Source organism: Aythya marila (assembly GCF_965140915.1).
Source record: "Aythya marila genome assembly, chromosome: 6".
Lineage (NCBI taxonomy): Eukaryota > Metazoa > Chordata > Aves > Anseriformes > Anatidae > Aythya > Aythya marila.
The window spans coordinates 14,416,936-14,431,472 of NC_139047.1; the positions used below are offsets into that span (position 1 = coordinate 14,416,936).

General features: G+C 36.7%; 1 protein-coding gene across 4 annotated transcripts in view; it reads left to right on the forward strand.

Annotated features, from left to right (window-relative positions):
- The window catches only part of PDE1A (phosphodiesterase 1A), a 114,737-nt gene that overhangs the window by 87,055 nt on the left and 13,145 nt on the right, over positions 1–14,537 (forward strand). For 3 of the 4 annotated variants that reach the window (XM_082763072.1, XM_082763075.1, XM_082763073.1), the window contains exons 11-13: positions 2,431–2,512; positions 4,083–4,203; positions 5,941–6,128. In XM_082763072.1, the coding sequence (XP_082619198.1) occupies positions 2,431–2,512; positions 4,083–4,203; positions 5,941–6,128 (391 nt within the window). Of the gene's footprint in view, positions 1–2,430; positions 2,513–4,082; positions 4,204–5,940; positions 6,129–11,900; positions 12,254–14,537 lie in introns of all 4 variants that reach the window. The other variant, XM_082763074.1, reaches the window with a different exon arrangement.

Consider the following 14,537-nt stretch of genomic DNA (forward strand, 5'->3'; position numbering starts at 1 on the left):
AGTATAAAATGTGAAAGTCACTTAGGCTGTAGAGGAATATGCAAGGAATTGAATTCCCCCTTTATAGGTATGGCTAAGAATAACAGCATGTGTGGAGCAGTTCCAACACATATAAAGTGTGATGAAGTAACTGTACATATAGAAATGTAGTGCAGACATGGGAGGCCTCTTGCTTCCTATATGCTCTGGCTTGGTTATACCTCATCTGCTCTGTTGATCTGAACACGTGTGGTGGAAATCTCTGGGATTTCCAGATCTGTGTCAGCCAAGATGAAGTAGTCCAAATGTATACAAAATCCATTAAGTCCTCCTCTTCTTTTCTAAAAATTACTTTTTCTAAAAATAGCAATTCAACTACTTCCACTGCCTTGCAGGAAAAAGCAGCAGAGCTTCTTAACTACCACCAAGAAAACAATGTATTAACAGGCAGCTTTCAAAGTAGTGAGCCCTAGCAAAAAAAACAAACATTCACCTAGACGAAAATCTTTGTTAACTGTTAATCATAATTAAAATATGTGCAAGTGTTAAATTCTAGGAAAATGCCAAAGAACTTTTAAAGTTTAAAAACAACTACAGAAGGTGTGTTATAATGCCAAGGAAAATCTGAGCTATTTGTTTAAAATAGAAATACACCCACCCATCTCAAAAACTTAAAACTAAGGAATATATAGTTCAAGTCACTCAGAGAAGCACCACAGCTCTGACAACATTAGGTTCTCAGTCTGCAGAGATCCAAAAGTGCAAAAGAAAATTTGTCCAGTGAGTTCAGCACCTGAGAAAAGATTTTTTTTTTCACTCTGTTGATCTTTATCTTGATTTTAAATCTCATGAGATTCTAGTAATCAATTTAGATATCAATGCTGTGTCCTTTATGTCTATTTATGATAGACTTGGTTTTATATGGCACTTCAGTATTGATTATGTATTAATTAATTTAATTGAAAGCATCAAAAAAAAAAATCAAATGTATCCCTCACCAGTGTGGAATTTTCTCTTTTTTAATATCTAGTTTAACAGAAGATTGCAAAATTAATATTGCTTTAGAAATCCTATATTTACAATGGCTGGAATTGTTAGAACTAGCCCATTTTATATTAAATCACAATCTGTTGCCTGCGTTTACATAGAGAAACCAGTAGCACTGCTCTTAGTAGTAACTGAACCTGTGTTCTTTTATACACTAAAGGCAAGTTATGAACACTTGGGTGTAAAATTTATTATCATTACCATAGTAATAAAAATCTCCATTTCCACATGAAACACAATCTGTGGGTTACATCTGTTATTGTGTCTGAAGTGGTTTCATTGCTATTATTAAACTAGATTTGAGAGAAGTTTAGAAATGTGATATACGATAAAAAGACTAAGGAAGGTTGATACTGCCCCCTTTATACATCAACTTCTGATAAGATCTTTGCAAAAATGGTATATTTTTTACCTCTGCTCAGTGAATGATCATGAAACAGCACTCTCCATGACTAACATGTAGAACCATTTTACTTGAAAGACCGTTTTCCTTGGTCTATAATGTCAGTGCCTCTGGAAGCCAGGTTTGTTCAGCAACACAAATTATATCTTCCTTTGAAAGATCTGTCTCCTCACCTTTTTGTGCAACAGGACACTCTGAGCTTTTGCAGGTCAATTGACCTACCATGCTGTAAAATGGTAATAACACTACCCTGTCTAGACTGTTTTGACAAAAAAAAAAAAAAAAAGTCTTTTCAGGTGTAAGGTGTTCAAATACTTAGAGAACTAGGTTTACACAAGTCATATTAGTAATGAAATTAAACTTGTGCTTCTTTTTTCTGTCTTCAACAGTAGAGAAATGCATGCTAGTGAGAATGAATTAGTCAGATCATGCCCTTTACCTGTGCAAATCCATTGAAGAAATTTTACACATTGAATAAACCAATATAATAGAAGGAAACATTTAATGTTTGGTGTACCATTACATGCACACTAAATGTCTCCGATCCCATTACATCTGAGATCAGCAGGACTAAATAGTGAATACTGACAGACTTCATATAAAAAGTAATTTATTTTTCTTCCCTGACAAATGTTAAATCTCATTGGCAGATGCCTTGCTCTTGATAAGAGCTTGCTTGCAATAAGTTCCTTTATATAAAAATTGTCAAATGTAAGCTATAATTTTGACTTTTACTTTTCCTGAAATTCTAGAGTGATTTTTTCTTTTTGCCTGCAGCTTGTTTTTGTTTAAGCATATAAGTGAAGAAAGTAATCTGTTGAATAAATACTAACCGTATTTATATAAATACTGTTATATAAATATTAAATGTTATCATTAATAAATATATAAATGTTATATAAACAAACAAATAAATAAATATATAAATACTAACAGATTCATTTGTCTCTCTGTCCATATATTAAATACGTGCTTATAACATTAAACATTGTTGTTTGCAGGGAGACAAGGAGGCTGCTTTAGGTCTTCAGTTTTCACCACTCTGTGACCGCAAGTCTACTTTGGTAGCTCAATCCCAAATAGGTAATGACAAGTTGTGCTTTTCTTCTTCTTTTATGTGTAGGAGCATATAAAATCACGTGGACCTTTCCTACACCCATTTTGAATCTTAAATGTTCAAAATCCCATCATATAGAAAGTATTTTTTGTACCAATTTGTTCACTGAACTCATGTGCCCTTAAAGCAACAATATACTGGTCTCCAAAGAATATAGGCCTATTACAACACATGTGGTGTGAGGGAGGGATAGGAGAGGGATTTAGCAAAGTACTGGATATGAGCCCAGTTTTTATTGTACACACTTCAGAGTTTGGTAGATAATATCCTCAAACAGGTTGTCTCTTGCTTAAAAACTTGAAGGTCTATCTGTCCTACAATCTGAAAACCTGGTAACATGTTAGATGCATCTCAACTAAAGCTAATTCACACATCAGATATCTGGACTGTAGAGATCTGGTGTGGCATGGTCAAGCCTCCTTGGGCTGACAAGGACCACTGTGTTCTGTTCTCATCAATTCTAATTTCATTTTGGTCAGCAGCAGGCAAAATTCAGCTTCCCATTTTCAGAAATATAGGTCTTGGGTCTCTCTACGCCTATTTCCTTCAGCAATAATAATGTAATAAAAATTGGTAAAGATCACTGAAGCTACCCTAGATGCATACTGCATAGATCAGCATGTCCTACTAACAGCTGTACTTTTTATGAGTGGATACAGAACTGTTGGAGAGATTCTACAGATGAAGGTGTCTTACCCTTGAGTTGAAGCATGTTGTGTTGTCTGATCTTGTTACTTAGAATGTTCTCTATTCCATTTCACTGAGACTTGAAAGGCAATGCACTTGAGCATCACACCTACTGCAGAAAGGAAGATGGATCCTAGGCTGAAGCACTGCTGCTCACCTTTGTGTTCTGTTGCCTGGTTAGAGTATGAAGACTCCTGGAAATCCGTTGCTAGCTCATGTTTTAGATTTTTTTATTTTGTACTTTTTTCCTCTTAAGCGTTCAGTGGTGAATAATGCTTCATTCTCTCACTGTGTCATTCCATACCTTGATGAGCACTTTAAAATGTAAAAGACATTGTTCAGAGCTGACATCTCAGAACTGTGGGATGAATGCTGTCTCCTAGGGATGTTACTTGTTCTCTTCACTGATTTGACAGAACACTCCTACACACTGTGAAATAACACTTTACCTCCACAGAATAATAAACAGCAGTTTGAAGTATTAACTCCTTGGCAAGAAGTGTTGAATGGTAAAAGAGACAGTATGACTTCTAGACCCTCAGCTCAACTGTGCTTCCCTTCTATTCAATAATTAATATTCATTTCAAAATGGTAGGCGTGTTATGCAGTACATAAAATTTACAAAAAAAAAAAAAAAAAAAAAAAAAAGGAATGAAAAGCTATAATTACTATTGTCTAGTTATATCTACACAGATTCTTTTTTTTTTTTTTTTTTAGTTCTGCTTTTTTTCCCCTCAAGATTGTACAACTGGTATCTATTATATTGTTAGGACTACAGTCAGAAAATCAGCCTGATATCAAGAATTTATTTTTAGTTTTGAGAGCTGTGAAAATTTTCTTCTCCTTCAGGTTTCATTGATTTCATAGTAGAACCAACATTTTCTCTTCTTACGGACTCAATGGAGAAAATTGTTATGCCTCTTATAGAGGAAGCATCAAAATCTGAAAGTCCTGCATTTAGGACACCCAGGTATGAATACCTTTTTTTTTTTGAACTGAAATAACTAACATAATAACCCGGGTATGAATACACTGTTTTTGTTGTGAACTGACATAACTAACATAATGATGTCTTTCTTAGAATTTTTATAATTATTTTAACAGTTGGAAAAGTAACATAAATAGCTATCCAGTATTGCCACCATGTGGTGCTGTCTTGTATTTGCAGTATGCTATTCCTCCATCGACTGTGGATGATCATGCATAATAAAAGGCAAAAACACAATAATGATTAGAATGCACACTTAAAATATAAGTTTATTTTCTACTGCATCTTTGATAACATTTTTCCTTTGACTATAATCTTTGTAATAGATGAAGTTCTTAGTTCTGTTATCCTTGAGTCTTTTTCAGTATAATTTTAATTAACAGTTCTTTGATTTCTGAGAGACATTTGGAAGTAGAAGTGGTGAAGGCACTTTTTTTTCTGAGTATTTTGTTACAGAATCATTGAATGGTTTGTGTTGGAAAGGACCTTAAAGATCAGCTGGTTCCAATCCCCTTGCTACAGGCAAGGATACCTCCCACTAGACCAGGCTGCCCAGGGCCTCATCCATCTTGGCCTTGAACACTTTGAGGCATGGGGCACTACTTCTCTGGGCAACCTGTTCCAGTACCATTTGAGTAAAGAATTTCTTCCTTATATCTAATCTAAATCTACCCTCTTTTAGTTTAAAGCAATTACACCTTGTTCTATCACCACACTTCCTGATAAAGATGCCATTTTGTTTCTTCACATTCCCATTTTAGTATTATTTCACGTATACATGGAAGGTAAAAATGAATCAATTTAAATTCCACTTGAGTGATTTAAATACACTATTAATGAGATGCAGTTTTGTTGTTGTTGTTTATTTGTTTTCTTTTTTTGCCCATCAAGCTTTTGATTATTGCACCATGATAGAAGATGTCTACAAAATAAAATAGTATGGTGTGATATGATTACCTGTGCAAAGCCAGAATAAATTTTCATTCTAAAATTAAAATTAATCCAGAATTAATTTACATCCTAAAAAAATATTTTTTTTCTTTACCTTTACATGTATTTGCATATTCACATACAAATGACCTGTACACTTGTAAGGTAGCTGCAGTAGTAGCCCGTAAGTGGTGGTTAATGCCATTTTTTAATTATTATTTATTTTAATAAAGTTCTGGATATTTTAATTTTCCATATTATTTTGAAGGGTTGGATTGTATTGCCACTGTACTACACTCTGTTTTGTCTACAGTTGAAAGCATTGTACCTTGAAGAGAAATTTTAGCTGAAGATAAACTCATTTATCTGCCAATGTATTGTCATGTCTTGCTTTTTTCAAATGGGTCAACAAATAGCTATCACGTTTTTCCTGTGAGCCCTCAAAGATACTGATTAAAAACATAGCAAAGAAGGTGCTCCAAAATGGTTACATAAACCTTCTTTCAAGATACAACCTAAAAGTAACGTATTTCCACAACCCCCACTCCACAGCTTTCATGGAGAAAGGTTGATAAGAATCATTCCCAGGTTACAGCTTCATGAGTTGCAGAAATGTCTTGTATCTTAGGCTTACTTTTTAGGCATATTTTGTTGAGCACTCTTATTTCTATATAGTGATTACCTGTAGGAATTTGACTAAAATGAACTCTTACTGTATTATTAAAAACTACCTTATTGTGTACCTAATTCATACTTTTATTATTTTTTGTGTGTGTTTCCCTTTTGCAGCCTGAATAGTTTGGGAGCAGTAAGCAATGCTGAAACACAAAGACGACACAATTTTAAAACTACAGCAAGTGATGGAGGAACTCACGCAGAAAATTCTCTAGCAACTGTAGACCTAACAAGCTTTAAGAACAACTTGATGCAGATCATTCAAGCAAACAAAGAAAGATGGAAGAAATTAGCAGAAGACGGTATGATATACTAAGGAGGGATGTTTTTATAGTTTACTCCCTACTATCTCTTCTAATTTATTTTATTTATTTTCCCTCTCCCTATAAAAATACATAGTTGTACTGTATTCATTGATTTTATTTCATATTTGTTTAGATGGCCCTGTTTTGTTCTCTCAGGAGGCTTAGAGAGATGCCTAGCCAGCCTATGAGAGGAAATCCTACAGCCCATGTAATAAGGCTCTGTGTTACTCAGTTTATCTTTAGAGGGATGGTTTGAAAAAGTCTATTTTTGCATATTAATGCTAATGCTGACATCTAACTGATGCTGACATCTGCCTTAAATACCAAAGCCAACAATTCAAAGTATGATGTTTTGCTGCATTTGTTAAGAAACATAAAAATGGTACTTTGCTATTAGAAATGCTATTTGTTCTGCACTGTATGGAACAAAATTCTTTATCACAGGTTTCTTGGGACTATGCTGTAGACAATTATTTAAATAACCCAAAATAAAGATTTTGGCAATCACAGATTGTATTAGACTCAAATAAGTCCAAAAGTGACTTTTGATTTGCCAGTTGTTAGTTAATAATAACAAACCTACATCAAACATCTTAGTTCATGAGCCATAACTGAAAATTTTTCTGGGGTTGCAGTTATCTAAGTGAAATGACTGTGATAATTGTTGTGTGAACACAATTTATAACCTTGATCCAGGTTAACTGAATGCCATTTGAGAACATATTGTCTACACAGTCTGTGCTGTTTCCAAGTAAGCACCTAGAACATTTTAGCATAGTGTTTCACTGCTGTGAAGAACTGAACATGATCTGATACTGACTGTCAGGAATGATACATTGGTATGTAGAGCCTTGTCTCTCTCCCCATCATCCAAAGCAGCATCTTTTTTTCTCTCTCATTAAGAGAATATTAAGTAAGAACAAGCTTCCTTACTTATATGGTGATGGTGACTTGAGAGTTAGGCAGAAGTGGCAGCCGAGGAGGAGATGTAATTCATATTGTCACTTCTGCACAAGCAATTTCATATGATCAATTGCCTCTTTTGATATTGTCCAACTAATACTGTGTGGTCAAAAGGACAAAACAGCTAATTTACGATGATCCATGGCTGGCAGGCATGCCATGGCATGGCATGGCATGGACCAGTTAGCTACAGCCTACAGAAATCAAACAGTCCTGGGCTATCTACATCCAACATCCTTCAATGTAGAAGAATGGAGAACTTGCTGTCTGGAAGTTTGCCACTTCCAGTTACATCTACTACTAACAAGCTAGTTTGATTTTGGTACATCAGCATTCTGCTACATTACTCTGGATGTGTACACTGCTATCAAAAGCTAATTTCTTCTTCGTTTTCAGTACTTAGTAGTGCTCTATAAATTATATGTCTATATGATAGACTCAGTTAAGTTAAACTGGACTATTAACAGCCATAGAAAAGACAGAGCTTCTCACAGTAAGAGATTTAAGAACTCTTTGAGGATAAATGGTTATCGAGTCATGGTTATAGAGTATACAGTTATAGAGTATACAGTCAATCTTATTGTGAGGCCCAGCAAGATCCAAGAAATCAGGAAGGTTTTTTACAGGGAGAAATAGATTTATTAATGTTCAGGACCTCTATGGACCTTGTTGAGATTTTAATTGTCCAGATTCTAGGATCCCCTTATTTTCCTCCACCACCCGATGAAGGTATTTTCTGAACAGAATTATGGTATTACAGTAGAACATACATTAGGAAAACTGATGGATAAGTGGAGGTATCTGGTGTATAGGCTAGACCTTGATGAATGATATCTGTTATGTGTGATTTTGTCTGAATCTGTTTTGCAAAACCTCTGTGAGAACAAGGAAGAGATTTATAGAAAACTGCCCCCATAAAGAGGCCACTTGCAGCAACATCTATAGTTGACTGGATCACAGCATGAAGACCTTCATGGTAGCTGATTAGAATCTAGAGGGACCTTGTGAATAGTGCAAATACTTTTGAGTACAGATTTCTATTTTATTAATACACATATGATAAGTTTTTTTTTTTATATAAAAGCTATGGAGGGATTTTATAGGTTTTGTGAAAGTTAAGATATTTTCCATTCATGTTTTTGCATTGCAATTAATACTTTTACTCCATGTGTGCTGAACACATGGAGTACTCCAAGTGTTGCTGGAAAAGAAGAAGAGAAGTTTTCACTAAATTAATATCTTCTATGGAGCACTATCTAAGGTAGCACATACGTTCCTTGTTACATAATAAAGAAGAAGCAATCTTCCCCCATTGGTTCAGACTAGCAATGTATCTTCTCTGATGTTGTGCCCTGCAAAGACTAAAAATCCTTAATCAGAGTGTGCCAAATTAGCATATAGTAAAGAATGAAAAAATGTTGAACCCTTTCCACTTGAAATTCCTTTCAGATTGCTCTCAAGTTTGACTAAGTTTGTAAGTGAATAGCCTGAGACCTTGAACCTGAGATAATTTGTCTTGTTCTGTCAGGATCATTTGTCTTGTTCTGTCAGGATCTCATGCTAGTTTTTCTGACTGTTGCCGAGAAGCCTTTAGGTTGCTCTGGACATATGTACAAAGCTGTATTTTATTTATATGTTAGTAGGAGCACCTACTGAGGGAAGATACCAGGGATAAATCACTGCCAGGTGGAAAGAATGTTGTTTCTGTCATTATTTCTGGAAAGATAATTTATTACAAACCCTGAAGAGCTGAGTGTGCTGAGAGAGTGACATGTATGAGGACAGCATGCAGTGGTAACAAGCAGGCTAGCTGTTAGCGTAGACCTCCAAACACTTCCTGAACTGACTCTGACTAACAGTACTTGTGGTTTTAAAAGAACCATCTGCATTCTTGTCCTTAGGTCTGCAAACACCATATGTTGTTCCCAAACCACCAGATTAGATCCCAGACTCAGGAGAAGTTATCCCTATAATACAGTGTAGTAATACAGATGAACAAAAAACAAACAAACAAACAAAAACTAACAATAATCCTTGCAGTCTCCTGAGCATAACCTGGACTTGCTCTATCTTCTCACCTTATCGGAGTAAGGCTACAGGTGGAGCACTGTCTGGGAGGCAGTTCAGTGGAGGCAGTGGGTGCTGAGGTAGATGGTCTGACTCCTGTACTCAGACAGGCCAGAGCAGAAGACCAAGATACACTGGCAGGGTTGTACTCAGGGCAGCTTCCTGGAGATCCAGCAGGTCCAGCTGCTGGTGCTACTGCTCCCTGAAATGGTGCTCTTGAGACTGATGACTCAGAGCAAGCAGCTTGTGCAAGCAGCAAAGTGCCTTATTTTGGGAAAGCCTGTATTAATAAGGAAAGCGCTTATCTACCCAGGCAGCAGTATGAGAGCTTCCTTACCAAAAGGTTCACAAAATAAGATGGCTCCATTTTTCTAAAAAAAAAAAAAAAAAAGGGCCATGTCTTACATAATTGATGCAGAGTAGCTCAGTCCTCTATAGCCTAAGGGTCCTCAACCTTTCACCACTGGAGAATTAGAGGAATGTTTCTCAGGCCTTTCGGGGAATTATGTTAACAGGGAATTACCATAATGATCAAACATCTGGGATTCTAATTTGAAAGCCTTGATGTTTAATTAATATTCCAAACCCCTAATCATCAGATAATCTGTCTTTGTTCAACACAGTGATAAAGAGACCATTTCTGCTTTTTTTCAACACCTAGTAGTGACGGCTGCTCCTATTTGAATTGTGATAGTTGTAGCAAACTGACAGTAAAATGCTCAGATGACTCTGAAAGGTTGTTACGTTAGGGAAGATGTTTGCTTAATGGATTCTAAGGTCTGGGAATTATTGGCCTATTGAAAAACCTGTAAGAAACAACTTGTTGGGAAAGATTTAAGTGTCATATAAGATACTTCATGATGCAGTTATACTTAGAACACAGAAAATTTGCACAGAGGCACAGACAGCTTAGTACACTCACCACATGGTCAGTAAACTGGTCTAGCTGCCCGTTGGATAGGCCCATCATTAAAGCATGCTAACATTGTTCAAATTCAGGATAATATGACCAGCAGTGCTATTCATTCTTCCCAGTGTATGCTTATGTGATGAGTTAATTGCTACAGGACCTGAACAAAAGTTGCATTATTTGTATGGAAAGCAATCAGTGGCAAACTGTCCTCAACACCTTTTGCCTAAGCATAGTGCTGCATGGCTCGAAAAACTATGCAAGGCTCTCACACTGTCTTGTGCTTAATTTTGGATCAGCTTTTTTTTTTTTTTTTTTTTTTCTTTCCCCATGGGCTGCAGCTTTGAATAACAAATGTCTCTTCTGAAAGACCTCAGCATCATACCTGCAGGCCCCCCTCAGGCACTTTCAGTCCTGCATCCTTCCAGTCACAATAACCACAGGGTTCAGCTCCATTTTGTCTGAAAGATTATCTCTGCAGACTCCCTAATAAGATGAGTAAAAGCTGCTGAAATGCAAAAATCTGATGGCATATTAATCTGATTTAGCGGCCACGAGGAGGGGTGGGTGTTAGAAGGACATGTGTGACAGTCACGGAAACTGAGTGACGCTTTGGCACATGAAATCTACCCTAATAGACTGTATTAATCTATTGGAGAAAAATAAATTCAGAGGGCTAACAGAGCCCCATATAGTACCAGAGACAGTGATTTTAAATGTAGTGCTAAAATGTTTAGATCACAAGCAGTTTTGAGCTAATGCAGAAAAGTGTTAAGAACTGTGGTAAGAGAAATTTTCTGAGGTCTGAGGAAGTACAGTGACTGGTCTGAGCCAAGAGTGGCAGGAAACGTTTAGTATTTGTGGTGTCCGGTAAATCAGACTGAGGAACTGTAACTGAACCCAAGAGCAGGACCTGTTACATGTCCCCCCACAACATATACCAGTGGGCAATAAAGCCTTTCCTTACATTCCCTGTATGACATAATGCTGTGGCATCAAGTACCACTGGATTATATGGTTTGCGGTAGTTTTTTATACTTCTAAATCTGTGATGAAATCTGCCTGAGGAACTGAACGTGGAAGGGGTTGGTGACTAGATAACTGTGTGGGTTGCTGTGATCTATTCTTAGGTTTGGAAAAGCCAGCCATGGTTGTTTGGGAACTCCTGGAAATTTCTTTAGAGTCCCAGAGGCACCAGGATCAGTCCTCTTGCTTTCTGCACAGTTTTGATCTTTACTGCTGCTCTCTTCCTCCTCTCTTTAAAATGGCTGATGTGAGAACATGTCTTTTGGGAAGATGCAGTTCCTTCCAGTGTTGTCCTGGGTTAGGTCTTTTGTCCCTACTTTGTGGAGCCTGGTTTTCCAGTAAAAAAGAAAACTGACAAGCCTAGAAATCAAAGTCTTGTAGTAATATATAAAAGGAGTCCATAACATCAAGTAGCATTTTTACTTAAAAAATCCTCAAATCATTTCATTCTTAGTGAAGCCGAAAAGCCTTCCTCTCTAATTCAGTAGTTTGCTAATTCTTAATGCTTCAATGTCATTGCAACTTTCCATACGGGTAAATTATTATAGCTTATTTTCAATAGAGCAATACAAATACTGATGTGATTCAACAGATGTTAGCTTTACTGGGGTATGGTGCTCTGGCAGTAGCTGCCGTTAACTGATTCTTGGTGTTCCACTTACACATGGCTTTTGTGTTTTTCCTCTCCACTCTTGGTAAGTCAGCACGTGCTAAAGCAGTGCAGTCGCTGGAGACAGAAGAGTCTCATTTAAGCCCTCTACTGTACAGATGATGGTAGCTGAAAGATCTGTTTCTTATTACAGAAAGTCCAGGAAAAGAATGTCAATGGACAGACGGAGAAGTAAAAGAGAAAGTCCCAAAATGTAGAAAAGCTTCTTCACCACCTAGTAAACCTTATCCTGAAAATGTTGCTGTGCACACAGGCAGTAACACAGCTGAGCCAGTGGACATCAGTGCTGCAGCTGGTCATGCAGCCTCACCAGGGCTTGAGCAGCAGCAGAGCTGTGATACTCTGGAGACCACGGGGTCCTGCAGTAACTCCCAGAGGCACAGTGCTAGCCAGAGATGTATGACAGTTCTGATGGTTTATGAAAATTTTGATCCTTCCCTAGACTGACAAGAATTCAGCACTCCAACGCACTCCAACAAACAATAGGTAACCGTATGTCAAATTTTTATGACAAAATAAAGCTTCCAGCCATGTTCATTGCTGGCACTGGGAAACATCATGAGGACTGAACCTATTATTGCATTTCTGTAATAAGAAATCGGTGAGAATCCTACTACATTCTCATAAATAAAAACACAGTACAAGGTACTTTTATTGAGAAAAGGTTAGGATGTTTAGAGGGTTTATTTATTTAAAAAATCTCAAAGCGACTAAAAGGTCACATTCATCCAACCAAAGCAAGAAGTGAGGATCTCAGCTGCTCTGCAGCACTCGCAGCTACCTACACTTTCCTGTTCAGCTGTGAAACTATACAAGGAGGGTTCATAATCAACAAGAACAATATTTATTTAAAGAACCTGCTTCAATTTTCAGACATTTATCAGTCAAAAAAAAAAGAAGGTGACATAACAAAAAACTAGTAGTATTTGGTCAAAGAGGGAAAGAAGACACCTTCAGTAGTTAACACATTTTCTGTAGATGCAAAAAAAAAACAATAAACAAACAAACAAAAAAAACAACCAAACAAACAAAAATGCGCAACCAAACAAAACCCCACAAAAGCTGAAACTACTGAGTAGTAGAATTTTTCAACTATTCTGAAACCTGGCTATTGTATCACAACTCCTGCCAGTTTTCCAAACAACGGAATGCATGACAATTATTTTGCCAACATCCCAGCCTAAACACATGAGAAGAAAGATACCACTTATACCATGTTTATTTATCAGATGACATTATTTCTTCTCATGAAAGATAGTGATTTAAGGCAGGAGTTCAGAAATGGCAGAGAAGTACTGAAGAGAGGGATATGACTGAGCCATCCCTAACATACCTGTTAGGAGAACGTTTTACAAACTTGAAGAAATTTTGCTGAATAACACTTGGGTTCTTGTAAAGAAAGCAAAACCAAACAATTGAAAATATGTAAATAAGCCTGGCTCCAGGCACTCTAACCAAGTTAAAAAAGGGTGAGCAAAAATGGTTGCAAAAATAATGCCTGCCCTGAGTTCACTGTAAAGCACACTTTTGCCTGCCTTTATCTGAATGGGTGTGATATTGTTAAGATGCTCAGTGTCCAAAAAAGAGATGTGTGTTTTCTGGAAGGTGGTGTGGTTTAAGCCAGCAGGATTATTCAACAGCCTGCTACTACCACTTTTGTAGTAGTAGTTGGTGGCTGTTCTAGAATATGAATGAGAAAGGGAAGGTGAATGGGAAGGTGTCCAGCCATGTCCTCAACTGAGATGGGGTCCCTGTGGAGATAAGGTAAAGAGTGTACTTGCTAATAGGTTTCATAAGTATTTACCTGAGGTACAAGAATGACACTAATACAAATACTGGATTAGGCTTGTGGTTGTGTAACATGAGCATATGCTATATACAAACTGAAAAAAAAAAACACAACATAAACAACCTTAGACCAGCCCTTGGAGTTGACAAACAAAAAAAGGGTTACAAAAAACAATCTTGAGAGCAAACAAATCAACATTGTGCTGGCAAGTATTAAATTAATATAATGCTTATAACAAATTATAAACAAATTTGTTCTTACACACTCTGGTCAGATCTGTTGTCATCTCAACCAGTTGTGCCCACACAGGGGACCAAAGGACTGTTGCAGTTTAACCCTGCAGGCAGCTCAGCACCATACAGCCATTCACTTTCTCTCCCTGCATCCAGTGGGATGGGGGACAGAACTGAAAAGTGCAAGAGCTTGTGGGCTGATATAAGGACAGTTTAATAAGAAAGAAAGAAGGAAAAAAAATAAAAACCAACAACAACAGCAATAAAATCATCAATAACAACAACAACATAAACAAAGAAAGTGATGTAAATCAGTTTCTTAGGACAAAAGCCTTAGGTAGGTAGATTATATAACAAATGACAGATGCTTTAATTAACATATCTGGATTGAACAACACATTTACAAGTCGTGCATACTTATTTCTTAATGTCTTTAGCCCAACCAGTTCTTTTTAGGAGCTGTACTCAAGGGTGTAGAAAAAAGAGTAATTGTCCAAGTTTCAGAAGTTCAAAACAAGTCTAAATTCCGTAGAAAAACTGTCTTTTGAAATTGCTCAAATTTGAAACTTCTTGAGTTTCTTAAAAGTATCCTAGAATGTATAAGAACTTAAAAGGGAAGGAAATTATTTAAATATTCTATGCTTCTGCACCTCACCTCAGGTTTGGAAGTCTTCCTTTACATCTGAATTTCATAGGCCAAATTATACCTCAAAGTGACATTTCTTTGGATTCAGGAAAATGATGTTAG